The 16,766-nt window shown below is 43.2% G+C and overlaps 1 protein-coding gene across 2 annotated transcripts in view; it reads right to left on the bottom strand.

Moving 5' to 3' along the window:
• SLK (STE20 like kinase) overlaps window positions 1-16,766 on the bottom strand; it is a 117,606-nt gene that overhangs the window by 28,211 nt on the left and 72,629 nt on the right. For both annotated transcript variants that reach the window (XM_056529166.1, XM_056529167.1), the window contains exons 9-12: window positions 14,770-16,014; window positions 14,490-14,620; window positions 10,328-10,451; window positions 4,797-4,976 (exon numbers count right to left, since the gene is read on the bottom strand). In XM_056529166.1, the coding sequence (XP_056385141.1) occupies window positions 4,797-4,976; window positions 10,328-10,451; window positions 14,490-14,620; window positions 14,770-16,014 (1,680 nt within the window). The remainder of the gene's footprint in view (window positions 1-4,796; window positions 4,977-10,327; window positions 10,452-14,489; window positions 14,621-14,769; window positions 16,015-16,766) is intronic.

Below are 16,766 nucleotides of genomic sequence, written 5' to 3'. Positions count from 1 at the left end.
AGCCTGTCTAGTGCAACCGGACAGAGATCACGAATAGCCAGGAAAGAAAGTGAATTACTGCACACTTCTCCCAGTGATATCTAAAAATCGGCCGGGATCTGAACACTCAGACCCCCGAGTAATAAAAACTTTTGACATGTCTGTCCAACACAGTGTTTCCCAACCAGGGTTCCTCCAGGTGTTGTGAAACTACAACTCCCAGCATGCCCGGACAGCCGAAGGCTGTCCGGGCATGCTGGGAGTTGTAGTTTCACAACAGCTGGAGGCACCCTGGTTGGGAAACACTGGTCTAACATGACAAATGTTTTTATAAATGACAGGTACGCTTTAACATATGTTTAAAGGGGAATTCCAGGAAAAAACTTTTTTTTTTAAATATATAAATAAATAGATAGAGATATATATATATATATATATATATATATCTCTATCTCAACTGGCTCCAGAAAGTTAAACAGATTTGTAAATTATTTCTCAAAAAAATTCTTAATCCTTCCAATAATTATCAGCTGCTGAAGTTGAGTTGTTCTTTTCTGTCTGACAACAGTGCTCTCTGCTGACACATCTGCTGGTCTCGGGAACTGCACAGAGTAGAAGAGGTTTGCTATGGGGATTTGCTTCTACTTTGGACAGTTCCCGAGACAGGTGTCATCAGAGAGCACTGAGACAGAAAAGAACAACTCAACTTCAGCAGCTCCTAAGTACTGAAAGGATTTTAAAAAAAATGAATAGAAGTAATTTACAAATCTGTTTAACTTTCTGGAGCCAATGGATATATTAAAAATAAGTTTTTTTTCCTGGATAACCCCTTTAAAGGGAATCTGTCCCATTGAAAATGCAGTGCAATCTGCAGGCATCATAATATAGAGAAGAAGGAGCTGAGCAGATTGATATATAGTTTGGTAGGAAATGATTATGCAGAATAAACTCCTTATTCATGTAAACCTCATTTTGGGCTTAAGAGTCCAATGGGCAGTCCTAACCAGTGATTGAGCCATTTCTGCAGGGTTGTGGAAATAAAAAAAATAAGTAAAAAAATTCTTGCCAAGGGACTAAAACTTTTTTCGCTTTTACGCTCTCATTTTTTCCTCCTCGCCCTATAATAGCCATAACTAACTACTATAGGGATACTTTTAGATTTTTCCATAACATATGCTCCCAAACAAAAAAAAAAAAAAAAAAAAAAAAAAAAAAGAATCGGTGAAGTGAAATTGAAATAGTAAAAGATAATTTTGGAAATTTGGCGATTTTCTTTTTTTCGCCATTTACCTTGTGGTTGAGCTAACATGTTGTTTTGATACTTTAGTTCGGCCTGATTACAGCAATACCAGATTTATATAGTTTCCGTCTTGTTTTACTAATTTTAAAAAAATCTAAACTTTTCCGGAATTTTTTATTAATTGCCATTTTCTGACCCCCGTAGCTTCCCCCCCCCCCCCCCCCCCCCCGTATACCAGGCTGTATGAGGGCTCATTTTTTTGCACCATAATCTGTTTTTCGTATTGGTACCATTTTGGTTTTGATCTGATTTTTTTTTTAAAGCTTTGAACTTTTTTTCTGGGATATTATTAAAATTGCAATTCTGTGGTTTGGTATTTTTTTTTTTTTTTTTACATTTACATCATTTACGGTACAGGATACATAATGTTATATTTTAATACTTCGTACAATTCCGCAGGCAGCGATACCAAATATGTTTATTTTTAATATGTTTACATGTTTTCATATAGGAAAAGGGGGTGATTTGAACTTTTAATATGGAAGGGGTTAAAGTCTATCTTTTAAACTTTTATTAAACATTTATTTTACTTTATACATTTTTAATACTTTATTAGTCCCTTAGGGGACTTTTAGGAGGAATCATTAGATTCCTCATGCAGATCAATGCAGTTCTATTGAACTCCATTGATCTGTGTGCTCTGCGATCCATTGATAGAGCCTAGTCCTGCCAGGATCTATCAATGGCAGAGCCACGGACACCAGGGAAGCAGAGGCAAGCTCTCCGACTACCTCTATAGTGGATCAACCCCCCCTTGTTCGTGCTGACGGGGGGGGGGGCAATCCACCCCACTAGCCCACCAGGGAGCATTCACATGTCCCTTAGGACACCGCTGTCAGCTTTTGACAGCAGCAATTTAAAGGGTTAATAGCCAACCACGGCAAACCTGCATGCTGGCTATTAGCTGTGCCCGCAGCTACTGAAAACAGCCGGGGGCTGCAGAGTATGGAGCGGGCTCGAGTCAGGAGCGTCCGCTCCATACACCCTAAGCCGCCGTGCTTGTCAGGGACTTTCAGGTCCAGCCCTGCTTGCCTGAAGCTGGGCTAAGGGCCAGAAAAATTCCCCTACCCGGCACCTGGAACTGCATGTCCCAGGCGGTAGGAATTCCACAACCCTGCTCTGTATGAACAATCATTACATAGGACTGCCAACTAGATTACTTAGCCCAGAAAGAACAGGGATTTCAGGAAACCCTTCACACTGCATTTTTACCATGACAGGTTACGTCTAATTCATAGACATTTTTACGTAGGTACCTAATGCTCATTTGTAGTGCTATTGAATGTGTAATGTGAGAAACAACTGAAACGCAACTAAAGTAAGAAAGTATTCAGTGCAAAGCTCAAAACACCAATAGAAATTCCCCGTAACACAGACGGTTTACAAAATTGTTAAACTTAAAAACATAAAAAAGCAGAAAACTTAAAATAGAATAAAAGCCATCTATATGCCTCTGCTTTTAACAGAAAGCACCACGGGCCCTATTGATTTACAATGTTGACTTTTGCGTTTCGCCTAGATATCTGCCATTTTAACGGAAAAATATTGCTGCGTGCAACTGTATTTTTTCCATCAAATAGGACATGAGCCTAGAACAGTCTTTATATTCTGCATAAAAACAGATACATATCTACAAGGACTAGATGTTAACTTGTGCATCAAGAGGGCCATGAGAATAATACCCAAATGCCATATAGACTCCTATGGTAAGGACCAGGTCAGTGCCAGTGCCCAAGACAGCTATCACCAGAGCATAAAGCCCAACCACCAAGTCGAGAGCATAAGAGAAAGACTCAAAACACAGGTCAAACATTGGGTAGAAAGATAAAATATCAGGTTAATGCATGTATCCAAATAAATGTAAAAACATTAAAAACATTCAACTGAATAAGTTATATAAAAAGTAACAAATCAAATATTACAACAATTAAATAACTGTAATGAGGGTTTTCATTAAAAGGGGTTATCCAGTGAAAAACACTTTTTTTCATATCAACTGGCTCCAGAAAGTTAAACAGATTTGTAAATGACTTCTATTAAAAAATCGTAATCCTTCCAGTACTAATCAGCTGCTAAAGTTGAGTTCTTTTCTGTCTGACCACAGAGCTCTCTGCTGACACCTCTGTCGTCAGACAGTAAAGAACAACTCAACTTCAGCAGCTGATAGGTAGTGGAAGGATTAATATTTTTTTTTAATAGAAGTAATTTACAAATCTGTTTAACTTTCTGGAGCCAGTTGATTTGAAATAAAATGTATTTTTTTAATGGAATATCCCTTTAAGGGGTTGTCCAATTGAGACAAACATCTTTCTGTGTGCCTTACTGGGGCATATGGACCTCCCCTGTCCAAAATATTCTTCTATGAGCAATACTAGACTTCACCTGTAGTGGTCACTATAGAATAAATGAACAGCTGCCCACAGGTTGAGACCAGCTATATCCACAGGGAGGAACGATTTTATTTTCAGAAGGGGTTATATACATTTATGAGCTTGTTATGGATCATTTTAATACCAAAGTCCTAAAACGGTGTTAATAGCCATGTTAAAGGGGTACTCTGCTGCTCAGTGTTTGGAACAAACTGTTCCAAACGCTAGAGCTGGCGCCGGGAGCTCGAGACGGCATAGCCCCTCCCCCTCGATGTCACACCCCCTCCCATAGACTTGCATTGAGGGGGTGGGGTGTGATGTCATGAGGAGGTGGGGCGTGATGTCATGAGGAGGCGGGGCGTGATGTCATGAGGAGGCGGGCTATGACATCACAAGCTTCCGGCGCCGGCTCCAGCCTTCGGAACAGTTTGTTCCAAATGCTGAGGGGCGGAGTACCCCTTTAAAAATCTATAAAATACTTTTCATTTATTTTTCGCTTACCCTTTGGTACGGTTTCTAATCTGTGTTGTGTTGGGAGTGGGCTTTGCACAGTATCAGTTTCCTTCTACCTCTAGTTCTTCCATACTTTCCCAACAGAAAGGGGAGCATCCAGAGTAGAGAAGTTGGTGGATGTGCAGATTGCTGTACATTTTGAACACCAGATGGCGCCATACTATTCCAGTACGGTAAATGTCATAACTGTTCACTGCAAATATTATTTATTTTTGCTATGATCTAGACCAGTTTTTTTCCAACCAGGGTGCCTCCAGATGTTGCAAAACTACAACTCCCAGCATGCCCGGACAGCCAACGGCTGTCCGGGCATGCTGGGAGCTGTAGTTTTGGAACAGCTGGAGGCACACTGGTTGGGAGACACTGCTCTAGGCTGTCCCGCCATACTATTCCAGTACGGTAAATGTCATAACTGTTCACTGTAAACATTCATTTTTGCTATGATCTAGACCAGTGTTTCCCAATCAGGGTGCCTAAAGATGTTGCAAAACTACAACTCCCAGCATGCCCGGACAGAAACTGAAAAAGTCAGAGTAAAAAATGTGTCCCATGGTGAAGACTCCACAATTCTAGAACCTTTTGCATTGGGAGAGAGTAACACAATCTCCATTTTATAATGTCAATGATGATCTTACCTCTTTCTTTTTGTTTTTAAGCACATTCTGGAATTTTGACAGCTCTCTCTCCTGTTCTGCCTTGATTCGCTTTGCTTCGTCTCTCAGGCGGACAGTGTGTTCCATCTCCAGCCGCTCTATGGTCTGTTTCTGCTGTTTCTCCAGGTTTTCTATATCCTGATCATACTGCCGCTTCTTATTCTAGGAGGAGAAAATAACTGGATTGTTTACTGTTCCAAGATCCTTCTCGTTTTTCATAAACTCCTCGGAGTAAGAGATGTACAGAGCAGCATAAACATCTAATGCCATTCAATCATCCAACTCTTCTATATTCTTATTTAGAATGGAAGGATGAACCCTATATTGTACAGTGTGTCCCCAACAATGTATAAGTAGCCATAGGGGTCAGAGCAGTGTCTCCCAACCAGTGTGCCTCCAGCTGTAGCAAAACTACAACTCCCAGCATGCTGTTGGCTGTCCGGGCATGCTGGGAGTTGTAGTTTTGAAACAACCAGAGGCACCCTCGTTGGGTAACACAGGGTGTAACATTTTTGCATTTTATATTTTGTGCAGTTTAATTTAATAATCTATCATTCTATTAGGGGTGTGAATCGCCAAGAATTTGGCGATTCGATTCACGATACCAGTGTGGCGATTCGATATATCGCGATATATCGCGATACCGTCTAGGTGACGATACATCGCGATATATCGCCCACCTGGGAGCATTCATAGATCCCAATAGACGCCGCTGTCAGCTTTGACAGCGGCGATCTAGTACTCCGGTGCTCACTTTTCTCATGTTATCCCGTCCGGGCTGCAAAATAAAATAAAACGCACTTTCTCTTACCTGCCAACGAGCCCCCGGAGCTCCGGTACAGGTGTTCGGTCCCCGGGCTGTATTCTTCTTACTTCCTGTTAGTCCGGCACGTCACATGGAGCTTCAGCCTATCACTGGCCGCAGCGATGTCCCGCCTCCGCTGGTGATAGGCTGAAGCTCCATGTGACGTGCCGGACTAACAGGAAGTAAGAAGAATACAGCCCGGGGACCGAACACCTGTACCGGACTGTACCGGAGCTCCGCGGGCTCGTTGGCAGGTAAGATAAAGTGCGTTTTATTAAAAATTCCACATCCCTAAAAGAATCGATTCAAAAATATTTTGAATCGATTCTGTATCGGCAAATGAAAAATCGCGATTATCGCGAGAATCGATTTTTTCTTACATCCCTACATTCTATGGTTTGGAGTTTTGCTATTCTTAAATGTAGCTAAAAAAAAAAAACAACTCTATATCCATAGCGTTAAATGGGTACTCCAGTAGAAAAGATAAAAAAAAAAAAATCAACTGGTGCCAGAAAGTTAAACAGATTTGTAAATGACTTCTATTAAAAACATCTTTACCTTTCCAGTACTTATTAGTAGCTGTATGCTACAGAGGAAATTCTTTTCTTTTTGAATTTCTTTTTTGTCTTGTCCACAGTGCTCTCTGCTGACACCTGTGTCCGTGGCAGGAACTGTCCAGAGCAGGAGAGGTTTGCAATGGGGATTTTCTCCTGTTCTGGACAGTTCCTGATACGGGCATCAGGTGTCAGCAGAGAGCACTGTGGACAAGACAATAAGGAAAAAAAAAAAAAAAAAAAATTTCCTCTGCAGTATACAGCTGCTAAAAAGATTTTTTAAATAGAAGTCATTTACAAATCTGTTTAACTTTCTGGCACCAGTTGATTTAAAAATAAATGTTTTCCACCGGAGTACCCCTTTAAATAATAAACCTTTGTCCGATTGCTGCCATCAAGGGGGGGGGGGGGGGGGGGCTTACTGAATATGAATTTATTAGTGTGAACAAAAGGAGCTGTATATATGTATATACAGACAGCTCCCCCTGCAAAGTTTGTAGTTTATTTTTTTAGTCTGGTTGGTGTCAAAAGTATAGAGAGAATTGACTGACAGAAGACAAACATACGGCGAAATGGGGAATCTGCAAATATAACAGGGAGGAAAGGGATCAAGACCCCAGAAAGATGTCAAGAACCATTTCTACCAGCAGAATAGCTGAATACAACTAGAGTGTCATTCCTTAGCATAGATAGGCTACAACACCAAATGCCCAGTTCCAGGGTCATTGCTGTTTAAAGGGGTACTCCAGTGGAAAACACATTTTTTAAAATCAACCAGCGCCACAAAATTAAACAGATTTGTAAATTACTTCTATTTAAAAATCTTAACCCTTCCAGTACTTATCAGCTGCTGTATGCTCGAAGAGAAGTTGTATTTCTTTTTGGAGTTCTTTTCAGTCTGACCACAGTGCTCTCTGCTGTCACCTCTGTCCATGTCAGGAACTGTCCAGAGCAGTAGAGAACCCCTTTATGGTCTATTCACACGTACAGTATTCTGTGCAGAATTCAATGTAAACTGAATGACTGAACACAGCTTCTAATCCAGTGCATCAAATCTGCAAAGAATACTGTACGTGTGAATAGACCCTAAACCCTTTAAGGACCAAGCCCATTTTGACCTTAAAGGGGTAGTCCAGTGGTGAAAAACTTATCCCCTATCCTAAGGATAGGGGATAAGTTTGAGATCGCGGGGGGTCCGACCTCTGGGGCCCCCTGCGATCTCTCTGTACGGGGCCCCGGCTCTCCGCCGAGATAGCGGGTGTCGACCCCCGCACGAGGCGGCGGCCGACACGCCCCCTCAATACATCTCAATGGCAGAGCCGGAGATTGCCGAAGGCAGCGCTTCGGCTCTGCCATAGGAGTTGTATTGAGGGGGCGTGTCGGCCGCCGCTTCGTGCGGAGGTCGACACGCCCCCTTCCCGCGGGCTGTCGGGGCTCCGTACAGGAGATCGCGGGGGGCCCCAGGGGTCGGACCCCCCGCGATCTGAAACTTATCCCCTATCCTTAAGATAGGGGATAAGTTGTAAACCACTGAATCACCACTGGACTACTCCTTTAAGGACCAGGCCAATTTTATTTTTGCGTTTTCGTTTTTTCCTCCTCGCCTTCTAAAATCCATAACTCCTTTATATTTCCATGTACAGACCCATATAAGGGCTTGTTTTTTGCGCGACCAATTGTACTATGTAATGAAACCTCTCATTTTACCATAAAATGTACGGCGAACTCAAAGAAATATTTTTTTTAGGGATGAAATTCAAATTAATCCACAGTTTTGCACATTTTGCAAGGTTTCGTTTTCACACTGTACAGTTTACGGTAAAAATTATATTTGTTCTTTATTCTGTGGGTCAATACGATTAAAACTATGCCCATGGCTAGATACTTTTATATTTTTGTACCGCTTAAAAAAATATCGAACTTTTTGTACAAAATCAGTAATATAAAAATCGCCCTATTTTGACCACCTATAAACTTTTAATTTTTCCATATATGGGGGCTCATTTTTTGCGCTGTTATCTGTACTTTTTATCATTACCACATTTGCATATATAAAACATTTAGATCACTTTTTTTTTTTTATAAAAAAAATATTTTGGAATAAAATGTGACAAAAAAGCAGCATTTTTGGACTTTATTTTTTTACGTTTATGCCGTTACCCGTACGGGATCATTAACATTATATTTTGATAGTTCAGACATTTATGCATGCGATGATACGAAATATGTTTATAAAAAAAAATGTTATGCTTTTCATGGGTAAAAATTGGGAAAAAGGGACAATTTTCATTTTTATTGGGGAGGGGATTAACCCTTAACCCTGCCTGTTAAGTGTGAACAGTTAAAGGGGTAATCCGGTGAAAACCTTTTTTCTTTTAAATCAACTGATGCCAGAAAGTTTAACAGATTTGTAAATTACTGCTATTAAAAAATCTTAATCCTTCCTGTACTTATAAGCTGCTTAATACTACAGAGGAAATTCATTTCTTTTTGGAATTCTCTCTGATGACATCATGAGCACAGTGCTCCTTGCTGAAGTCATAATAATAATAATAATAACAACACTTTATTTATTGTTGTCCTTAGTGGGATTTGAACCCAAGGCCCCAGCACTGCAAGGCAGCAGTGCTAACCACTGAGCCACCATGCTGCCCTTAGCATACATCTGCTATGCACGGATGCTCAGCAGAGAGCACTGTGGTCGTGATGTCATCAATGTTCCAAAAAGAAAGGAATTTCCTCTGTAGCATTCAGCAGCTAATAAGTACTGGAAGGATTAAGATTTTTTTAATAGAAGTAATTTACAAATATGTTTAACTTTCTGGCACCAGTTGATTTAAAAGAAAAAAGGTTTTCACCGGAGTACCCCTTTAAGGCTAGTAAAGGTGGTGTCTTGAATGTTTTCTTGGCACACACCAAGTCCTCTAATACCTGAGGATGGATATTTGGACAGTAGGCTTATTTAAGCATTGTGACTGAGCAATTTTATCCCTTCATGGCAGCGATTTACCCTAAAGCAGAAGAACACATTCAGCATGAGTGCCTTAAAGGGGTATTCCAGGATTTTTTATTTTTTTTATTTGACTATGCTACAGGGGCTGTAAAGTTAGTGTAGTTCACAATATAGTGTCTGTACCTGTGTGTGAGGGTTTTCTCACAATTCTTCTGTCATTTTCACCCCAATATTTATTTTTACCAGCATACAAAATGACTGTTGTCTCAGATTTTTTCCAGGTTGCAATGCGGCCGAGACTTGACTCACTAGTCAGCTGATGACAGGGAGCCTGTCTGCTTCAATAGGTGGAGCGATCGCTTGGTGGGAGAGAGATCAACTACAACTATTGCAACAGCTGCAGGCACCCTGATTGAAAATCACAGGTCTTTTGAATGGATGCAGCTCATTTAAGTTTCAATGGGTGGGGTGGCTGATGTGTGGGAGGGAGGAAAATGGAATTGTGGGATTTTTAGGCAAAAAAAGAAAAGTCAAACAGGAAATACCAGTTCACAAATAACTAGCCACAGTGTTATGGTAATCTCACAACATAGACATGCTCAGATCCTTCCTAAGCATGTCCATTACTGTCTGCCAGGTACACAATAAAATCACCTTATGGTGGAGAATCCCTTTAAGGGTTGAAGAAGAAAGATGATACCCAGCACTCACCAGTAATGCACAGTGAAGATTTATTATGCCATAGTGCAGTACAAGGACGCGTTTCAGTGTGGGAGCCTTCCTCAGCTGTCTGCCGATAGGCAGACAGCTGAGGAAGGCTCCCACACCGAAACACGTCCTTGTACTACACTATGGCATAATAAATCTTCACTGTGCATTACTGGTGAGTGCTGGGTATCATCTTTCTTCTACCTGTGGCTTTACCCTACCTCGTGCACCGCCGCATATTCCACAGAAGTGCTGACATACCCCTATATTAAGGGTTGTATAGTCATGCAACAGTTTCAGACACATGACAGCTGTCATGGATAAAACGCTTACAATTTTACATACTATGGAAATGCACACAAAATATTTCTCATAGAATAACCCTATCAACTTCCATTTTCCCCCAGTGAAGAATCAGCAGCAGAGTTATCGGTAAGAATACTGATGTAATTGGGTCTATTTTCTGTCATTTCATCCACAAGTAGATAATCACCGTCATTTCCTGCTCAAATCTTCGGAAGATTTGCTCTCTCTGTTGCATCAGTTTGTTACTAAGGATCTGCTGAGCTCTCTGTTCTTCTTTCTGTAGCAGCCGGAGTTCCCGCAGCTCTTGTCGCCTACAGGAAAACAAAAGCAACGAATCAAAGACAATCCGCCAGGAAACTTCCCCATTTTATAACCACTGCCAAATATTGTACAATTTCCTCCTCTTTGAGAGTTCAGGCAGTCTGCTGGGTTTCTTTTTTATTTTGTAAATTTTTTTAAAATTTAATTAAGCATTTAAAAGAGACAGAAAAGCAGGAAACAGTCTGTTACACCGCAAGATTGTGCCATTAACTGCATGCTCCAATATATAGGATATTAACCCCTTGGAGACACAGACACATTTTTTTTTTCCCATTTATTCCCACTTGCATTCTAAGAACCATAGAATTGTTATTTTTGTAAGTGGCCATAAGTGGGTACATTTAAAAAAAAAAAAATAATTTTTTTAGAGATAAGTTGTACTTGGCAGCCTTTAATGGGAAACCACATAATGGTATATAACAGTGGTCTTCAACCTGCGGACCTCCAGATGTTGCAAAACTACAACTCCCAGCATGCCCGGACAGCCATCGGCTGTCCGGGCATGCTGGGAGTTGTAGTTTTTGAAACATTTGGAGGTCCGCAGGTTGAAGACCACTGGTATATAATAAATAGTATAATAGTTATAATATAGACAAAAAATATACATTTTTGTGGTGGAAAATAGCAATTCTGACAGTTTTTGGAAATACTTTTTTAGGCAAAAAAGAACATAAACTGTAGGTCAGTACGACGGCAGCAATAGCCATTAATATAGGTTTTCATGCTTTTTGCTATAGTCAACCTACCTGGGGTAGAGAAGACTTTCCAACTTTGCAATCCATACGTTTGGAAGGAAAGATGGCCAAAACCAGCAATTCTGGCATTGGGTATTTTTTCGTTTACATATTTTATTTTTTTTTTTAGATTTTTCAATGTACTTTTAGTCCCCCTGTGGAACTCAAATATGCAATTGCTTGTACAGTACACTGCAATATTTATGTATTGCAGTTTACTGTTATTTTGTCTATCTAGGCCAGGGGTCTCAAGCTCAAATTATCTGGGGGCCACTGGAGGTAGAGGCTGAGTGAGGCTGGGCAGCATGCGCCCCTCACATATAATGCCCCCCATCATGTGCCCCTCACATATAATGCCCCCCATCATGCGCCCCTCACATATAATGCCCTCGTCATGCGCCCCTCACATATAATTCCCTCACATATAATGCCCCCATCATGCGCCCCTCACATATAATTCCCCCATCATTTGCCCCTCTCATATAATGCCCCCATCATGGGCCCCTCACATATAATGCCCTAATCATGCGCCCCTCACATATAATGCCCTCATCATGCGCCCCTCACATATAATGCCCTCGTCATGCGCCCCTCACATATAATGCCCTCGTCATGCGCCCCTCACATATAATTCCCTCACATATAATGCCCCCATCATGCTCCCCTCACATATAATTCCCCCATCATGCGCCCCTCACATATAATGCCCTCGTCATGTGCCCCTCACATATAATGCCCCCATCATGAGCCCCTCACATGTAATGCCCTCATCATTCGGCCCTCACATATAATGCCCTCATCATGAGCCCCTCACATGTAATGCCCTCATCATTCGGCCCTCACATATAATGCCCTCATCATGCGGCCCTCACATATAATTCCCTCACATATAATGCCCTCGTCATGCGCCCCTCACATATAATTCCCTCACATATAATGCCCCCATCATGCGCCCCTCACATATAATGCCCTCATCATTCGGCCCTCACATATAATGCCCTCATCATGCGCCCCTCACATATAATGCCCCCATCATGTGGCCCTCACATATAATGCCCCCATCATGTGGCCCTCACATATAATGCCCTCATCATGCGCCCCTCACATATAATGCCCCCATCATGTGCCCCTCACATATAATGTCCCCATAATGCGCCCCTCACATTTAATGCCCCCAGACAAATATGACCCCCATCAGGTAGGGCTCCCCAGTAGGTACATAGGCCCCCATATAGATATGACCCCCATCAGGTAGGGCTCCCCTGTAGGTATATAGGCCCCCATATAGATATGACCCCCATCTGGTAGGGCTCCCAAGTAGAAATAGAGGCCCCAGATAGATATGATCCCCATCACTGATGTCGTCCACCTACTGGGGAGCCCTAGCTTATGATCAGGTAGGGGTTCCTAATAGGTGTACAGGCCCCCAGATATAAATTATATTATTTAAACAATTATGCCCCCTAAGAAGATAGGTTAGCTTCTGGTGATAAGCAGGTCGTCCCTTATTAGGAAAGTAATTTGGCAAGTTAAGATAAGTTTCACAGCTACAGTACTTACATCTCCCTGCTGCAGCCTATAAGGAGCCTTTTTTGCGGGGATACGCGTGTTAGGTGACATCATCACATGCGCCGTGCAGGATGTCAGCGTCCCGGTGTCCTGCGCTGCGGATGCGATGACATCACCAATGGCGCGCGTCCCTCCAGGAAGGCTCATATAGGCTGCAGCAGGGAGATATAGGTACAGTAGCAGTGTGTGCCGACATGTGTGAAGTCTTCGGGCATTTAGCGCTGCTTGCCCGAAGCAGGGCTATTGCCTGAAGAAAACACCTGCCCGGCGCCCAGGCCAACAAATTTAGTTCCGCGGGCCGGGAGTTTGAAACCCCTGATCTAGACAGAGTGTAATAGAAGAACAATCATAACAAACCTTCACTAGACTCCCAGCTGCTATAACAAGAACAACAGCATTCCCTTAAGTGGTTAAAAAGGACCTATATAACCTTTTTATATAACTTTTTCTTAGGCTGGGTTCACATCATGTTTTGTCCCATAAGGGACCGCATACGGCAGGGGGAGCAAGAAACTTGCGCTCCCGTATGCAATTCATTTCAATGAGCTGACCGGATTGAAACGCTGACTCCGGTCGGCTAATTTTTGCCCCGTATGTGGTTTTCCACCGGACCTAAAATCATAGTCGACCACGATTTTAGGTGCAGTGGGAAAACCGCACACGGGGCAAAATGAGCTGACCGGAGTCAGCGTTTCAATCCGGTCAGCTCATTGAAATGAATTACATACGGGAGCGCATACGAAGGCATACGGGAGCGCAAGTTTTCAGCTGCCCCTGCCGTATGCGGTCCCATATGGGACAAAACGTGATGTGAACCCAGCCTTACACATATGAATGTGTCAAGAAAAGTGGACGGGACTTCAAAGTAGGGATCGGCCGATAATCACGATTTTGGGCATTATCGGTATCGGCAATTACCTACCGACCCGCCGCACCCCCCACCGCACCGTCCCGCTGCCTCCCCCATCCCCAGTTTTATAATTACCTGTTCCCGGGGCCCACGCTACTTCTGGCTCCTGCTGCGTCCTGCATTACGCTGTGCGCTATGACGAGTGACGTGACGTGCGCGATGTAACGTCACCATCAGTGCACAGTGACAGCTCAGGAGGACGCCACCGGAGCCAGATGTAGAGTGGACCCCGGGAACAGGTAATTCTAAAACCGGGGATGGGGGAGGCAATGGGGCCGGGGCGGTGCGGTGCGGTGGGGGGTGCGGAGCGGTGCGGCGTTGGGGGGAGCGGTGCGGCGGTGATAGGACTCAGGACCCCTGGACAGGCAGGGGGAGAGTAGCAGGTGGCGGGGGCGGTCTATGGCACCGTAAAAGCCACTGCAGTGCATTGATTTAAAGTGCCCACTTAAAATCAATGACCTGCAGCGGTGTCGCGGGGGGATAAATAGCCAATAACTTATACCGGAATATCGGTATAAGTTATCGGCTATCGTCCCTAACCTCCAGCGATTATCGGCCCTAAAAAAACTATATCGGTCGATCTCTACTTCAAAGTTACTCAAAGCGTGAAGACAATGGAGTAACACAGTGTTTTCCGACCTGGGTGCCTCCAGCTGTTGCAAAACTACAACTCCCAGCATGCCCGGACAGCCAACGGCTGTCCGGGCATGCTGGGAGTTGTAGTTTTGCAACAGCTGGAGGCACCCTGGTTGGAAAACACTGGAGTAACATGTTATTTGAAATGTAGCACGGTTTTGGGAAGTCTTGAAACATACCTGAGGAATCTCATCTCTTCACTCTTGGCATCATTATCGGTCACTATCTTAGAGGTTGTGACACTCACTTCCACACCATCTACCATGAACTTACGAGTTTTCTTCAGCGTCTTTTTCTGCCTCCTGGAATCCTAAAAGAACAATTTACAAAGCAAAAAGAACTATAAAATATCGCAATGGAAAAAAAGCAACAAAAACACCGCAAGGAAACGGAGCCCAACAATGGCAAATAAGTTGCCAAGACATCTGAAAGCCCATAGCCCTAAAATAAACCCTTTACCTGTAATGATATGGAGCCAGACTCCTTACTCTTGGTCAAGAAGCTGGAGATAGACAAGTTTAAGTCCATACTTCCACTGTCCGCTGTAGAACCTGTTCCTGAATCGGAGTCGGGCTCCTTTGTGATTTCAGTTTCTCCTGAAGGAGGGGTCTCCGTCTTCCCATTGTCTTTCTCTTCACCCTCTACAGAAATAACACTGATACTGGGCACATTGGCTTGAGGTTCCTTTTCGGTACTAGTAGCCCCATCACTTGAATTTACAACACTGTCCTGAGGTTGACTTTCCACTGGTTCTTTACCAGGCTCAGAAACGGCGGGTGATTCCTTTTCAGAGTCGGAAGGAAGTTGGGTGTCGTGCTCAGGTTTCGTCTCTTCTATCACCTCTGGTGATGGAGTCACAACAGCTTCATCTTTAGCTATATGATTTACCTGATCAGTGGATTCTGGTAACTGCTGATCCTGATTCACAGCTGTAGTGCTGTCATCCGAAACACCTTCCTTTATTTCTTGGTTCCTATCCTCTACAGGAGGACTTTCAGAAGACTCTGGCTTCACATTCGGTTGCAGTTCAGAGTCCTCAACATGTTTTGCCATTTTGGGAGCTTCAGAATGCTCATCACTTAAAGCATTGGTGTTTGCTACTGAATCAGATATTTCAGCAACAGATTCTTCCCTTGTACCATTCTCTTTTACTTGTGTCTCAGGCTTTTCTTCTGGCATTTCGGGAGTCTTCACCTCAGGCAGCTCATCCTTGGCCTCAGGAATAGCGTCCTCTGGCTCACATACAGTGTTAGATGTCTCATGTTCCTCTTCATTTGGTATTTCTTTCACATCAGATACTTCAACAACGCTTTCTTTAACATCAGGTGGAAGGTCATCATTTTTCTTTTCTTGCTTCTCCTCGGCATTGTTTTCATGGGGTGAGGGCACTTGTGCCGGTGGCTGAGGCTCGGTAGATGGTTCTAGCACTGGCACACCAGCCTCATCCTTATGTTCTGCTACCACAGTTTTGTCAACAATTGGAACTTCAAATTCTTTTACAGAGACATCTGGACTAATAGGTTTCTGGACTTCAGGTTCATCGACTTTCTCTTTCTTGGGTTCTTGTTCAGAAACTTTATTTTCAACGGAAGGCGGCACAATTATCTCAGAAACAGTTTCCAGAGTTGTATTCTGGGAAAGTTTGTCATCTTCCAAGCTGGCAATGCTGAGGTCCGAGGAAGCCCTTTTACTGTCGGGGACAGGCTAACGGAAGAAAAAAAAAATAAAGAAATATTTTATGATAGTGTTATGTCAACCACATCGGTAAATAAAAGGAACCATGATACATTGTGAATAAGAAGGATGCAAGCCCAAGCCCAAGCCCAAGCAATTTCCTCTCATTCAAGAACCTCATATCAAAAGGTAACAGAAAAATCCAACACAAAGTACTCAAAGATTTCACAGTAAAGTCATAGGCAACACCTTTCAAAGGTCATCGACCTGAGCCCTGCTCCTACCATACAGTTCATTTTACTGAGGTACAGCTGTCACATCCCCTCCCATAGACTTGCATTGAGGGGGCGGGTGTGACATCACAAGGGGCGGAGTCGTGACATCACGATCTTCCGTTCTTGTGGTCGGGATGGTATTAGCCTGAGGGCCTCCAGCGGTTCCGGAAGCCATTACAGTTGGGTGCCGCATGGTAGAATCCGGGGGTCCCCAGCGGCGGGACCCCCGCCATCAGTCATCTTATCCCCTATCCTTTGGATAGGGGATAAGATGTCTAGGGGTGGAGTACCCCTTTAAGTGTTTTATTTTTTCATACCGTTCAACATTTCAGCTAACAATGGTGTATTTGCATCACACATACCTGGATGGCTGTGGCTACCTCAGTAAAATGAACTGTATGGTAGGAGCGGGGCTCAGGTCGATGATCTTTGGATAGGGGATAAGATGTCTAGGGGCGGAGTACCTCTTTAATACTTAAGTCTTTTTTAAAGACTAACTGTCTGTGT

Source organism: Hyla sarda, chromosome 7 (assembly GCF_029499605.1).
Source record: "Hyla sarda isolate aHylSar1 chromosome 7, aHylSar1.hap1, whole genome shotgun sequence".
Lineage (NCBI taxonomy): Eukaryota > Metazoa > Chordata > Amphibia > Anura > Hylidae > Hyla > Hyla sarda.
Note: the sequence above shows the minus strand (reverse complement) of the source record. Positions and strands in the feature narration are given on the sequence as shown.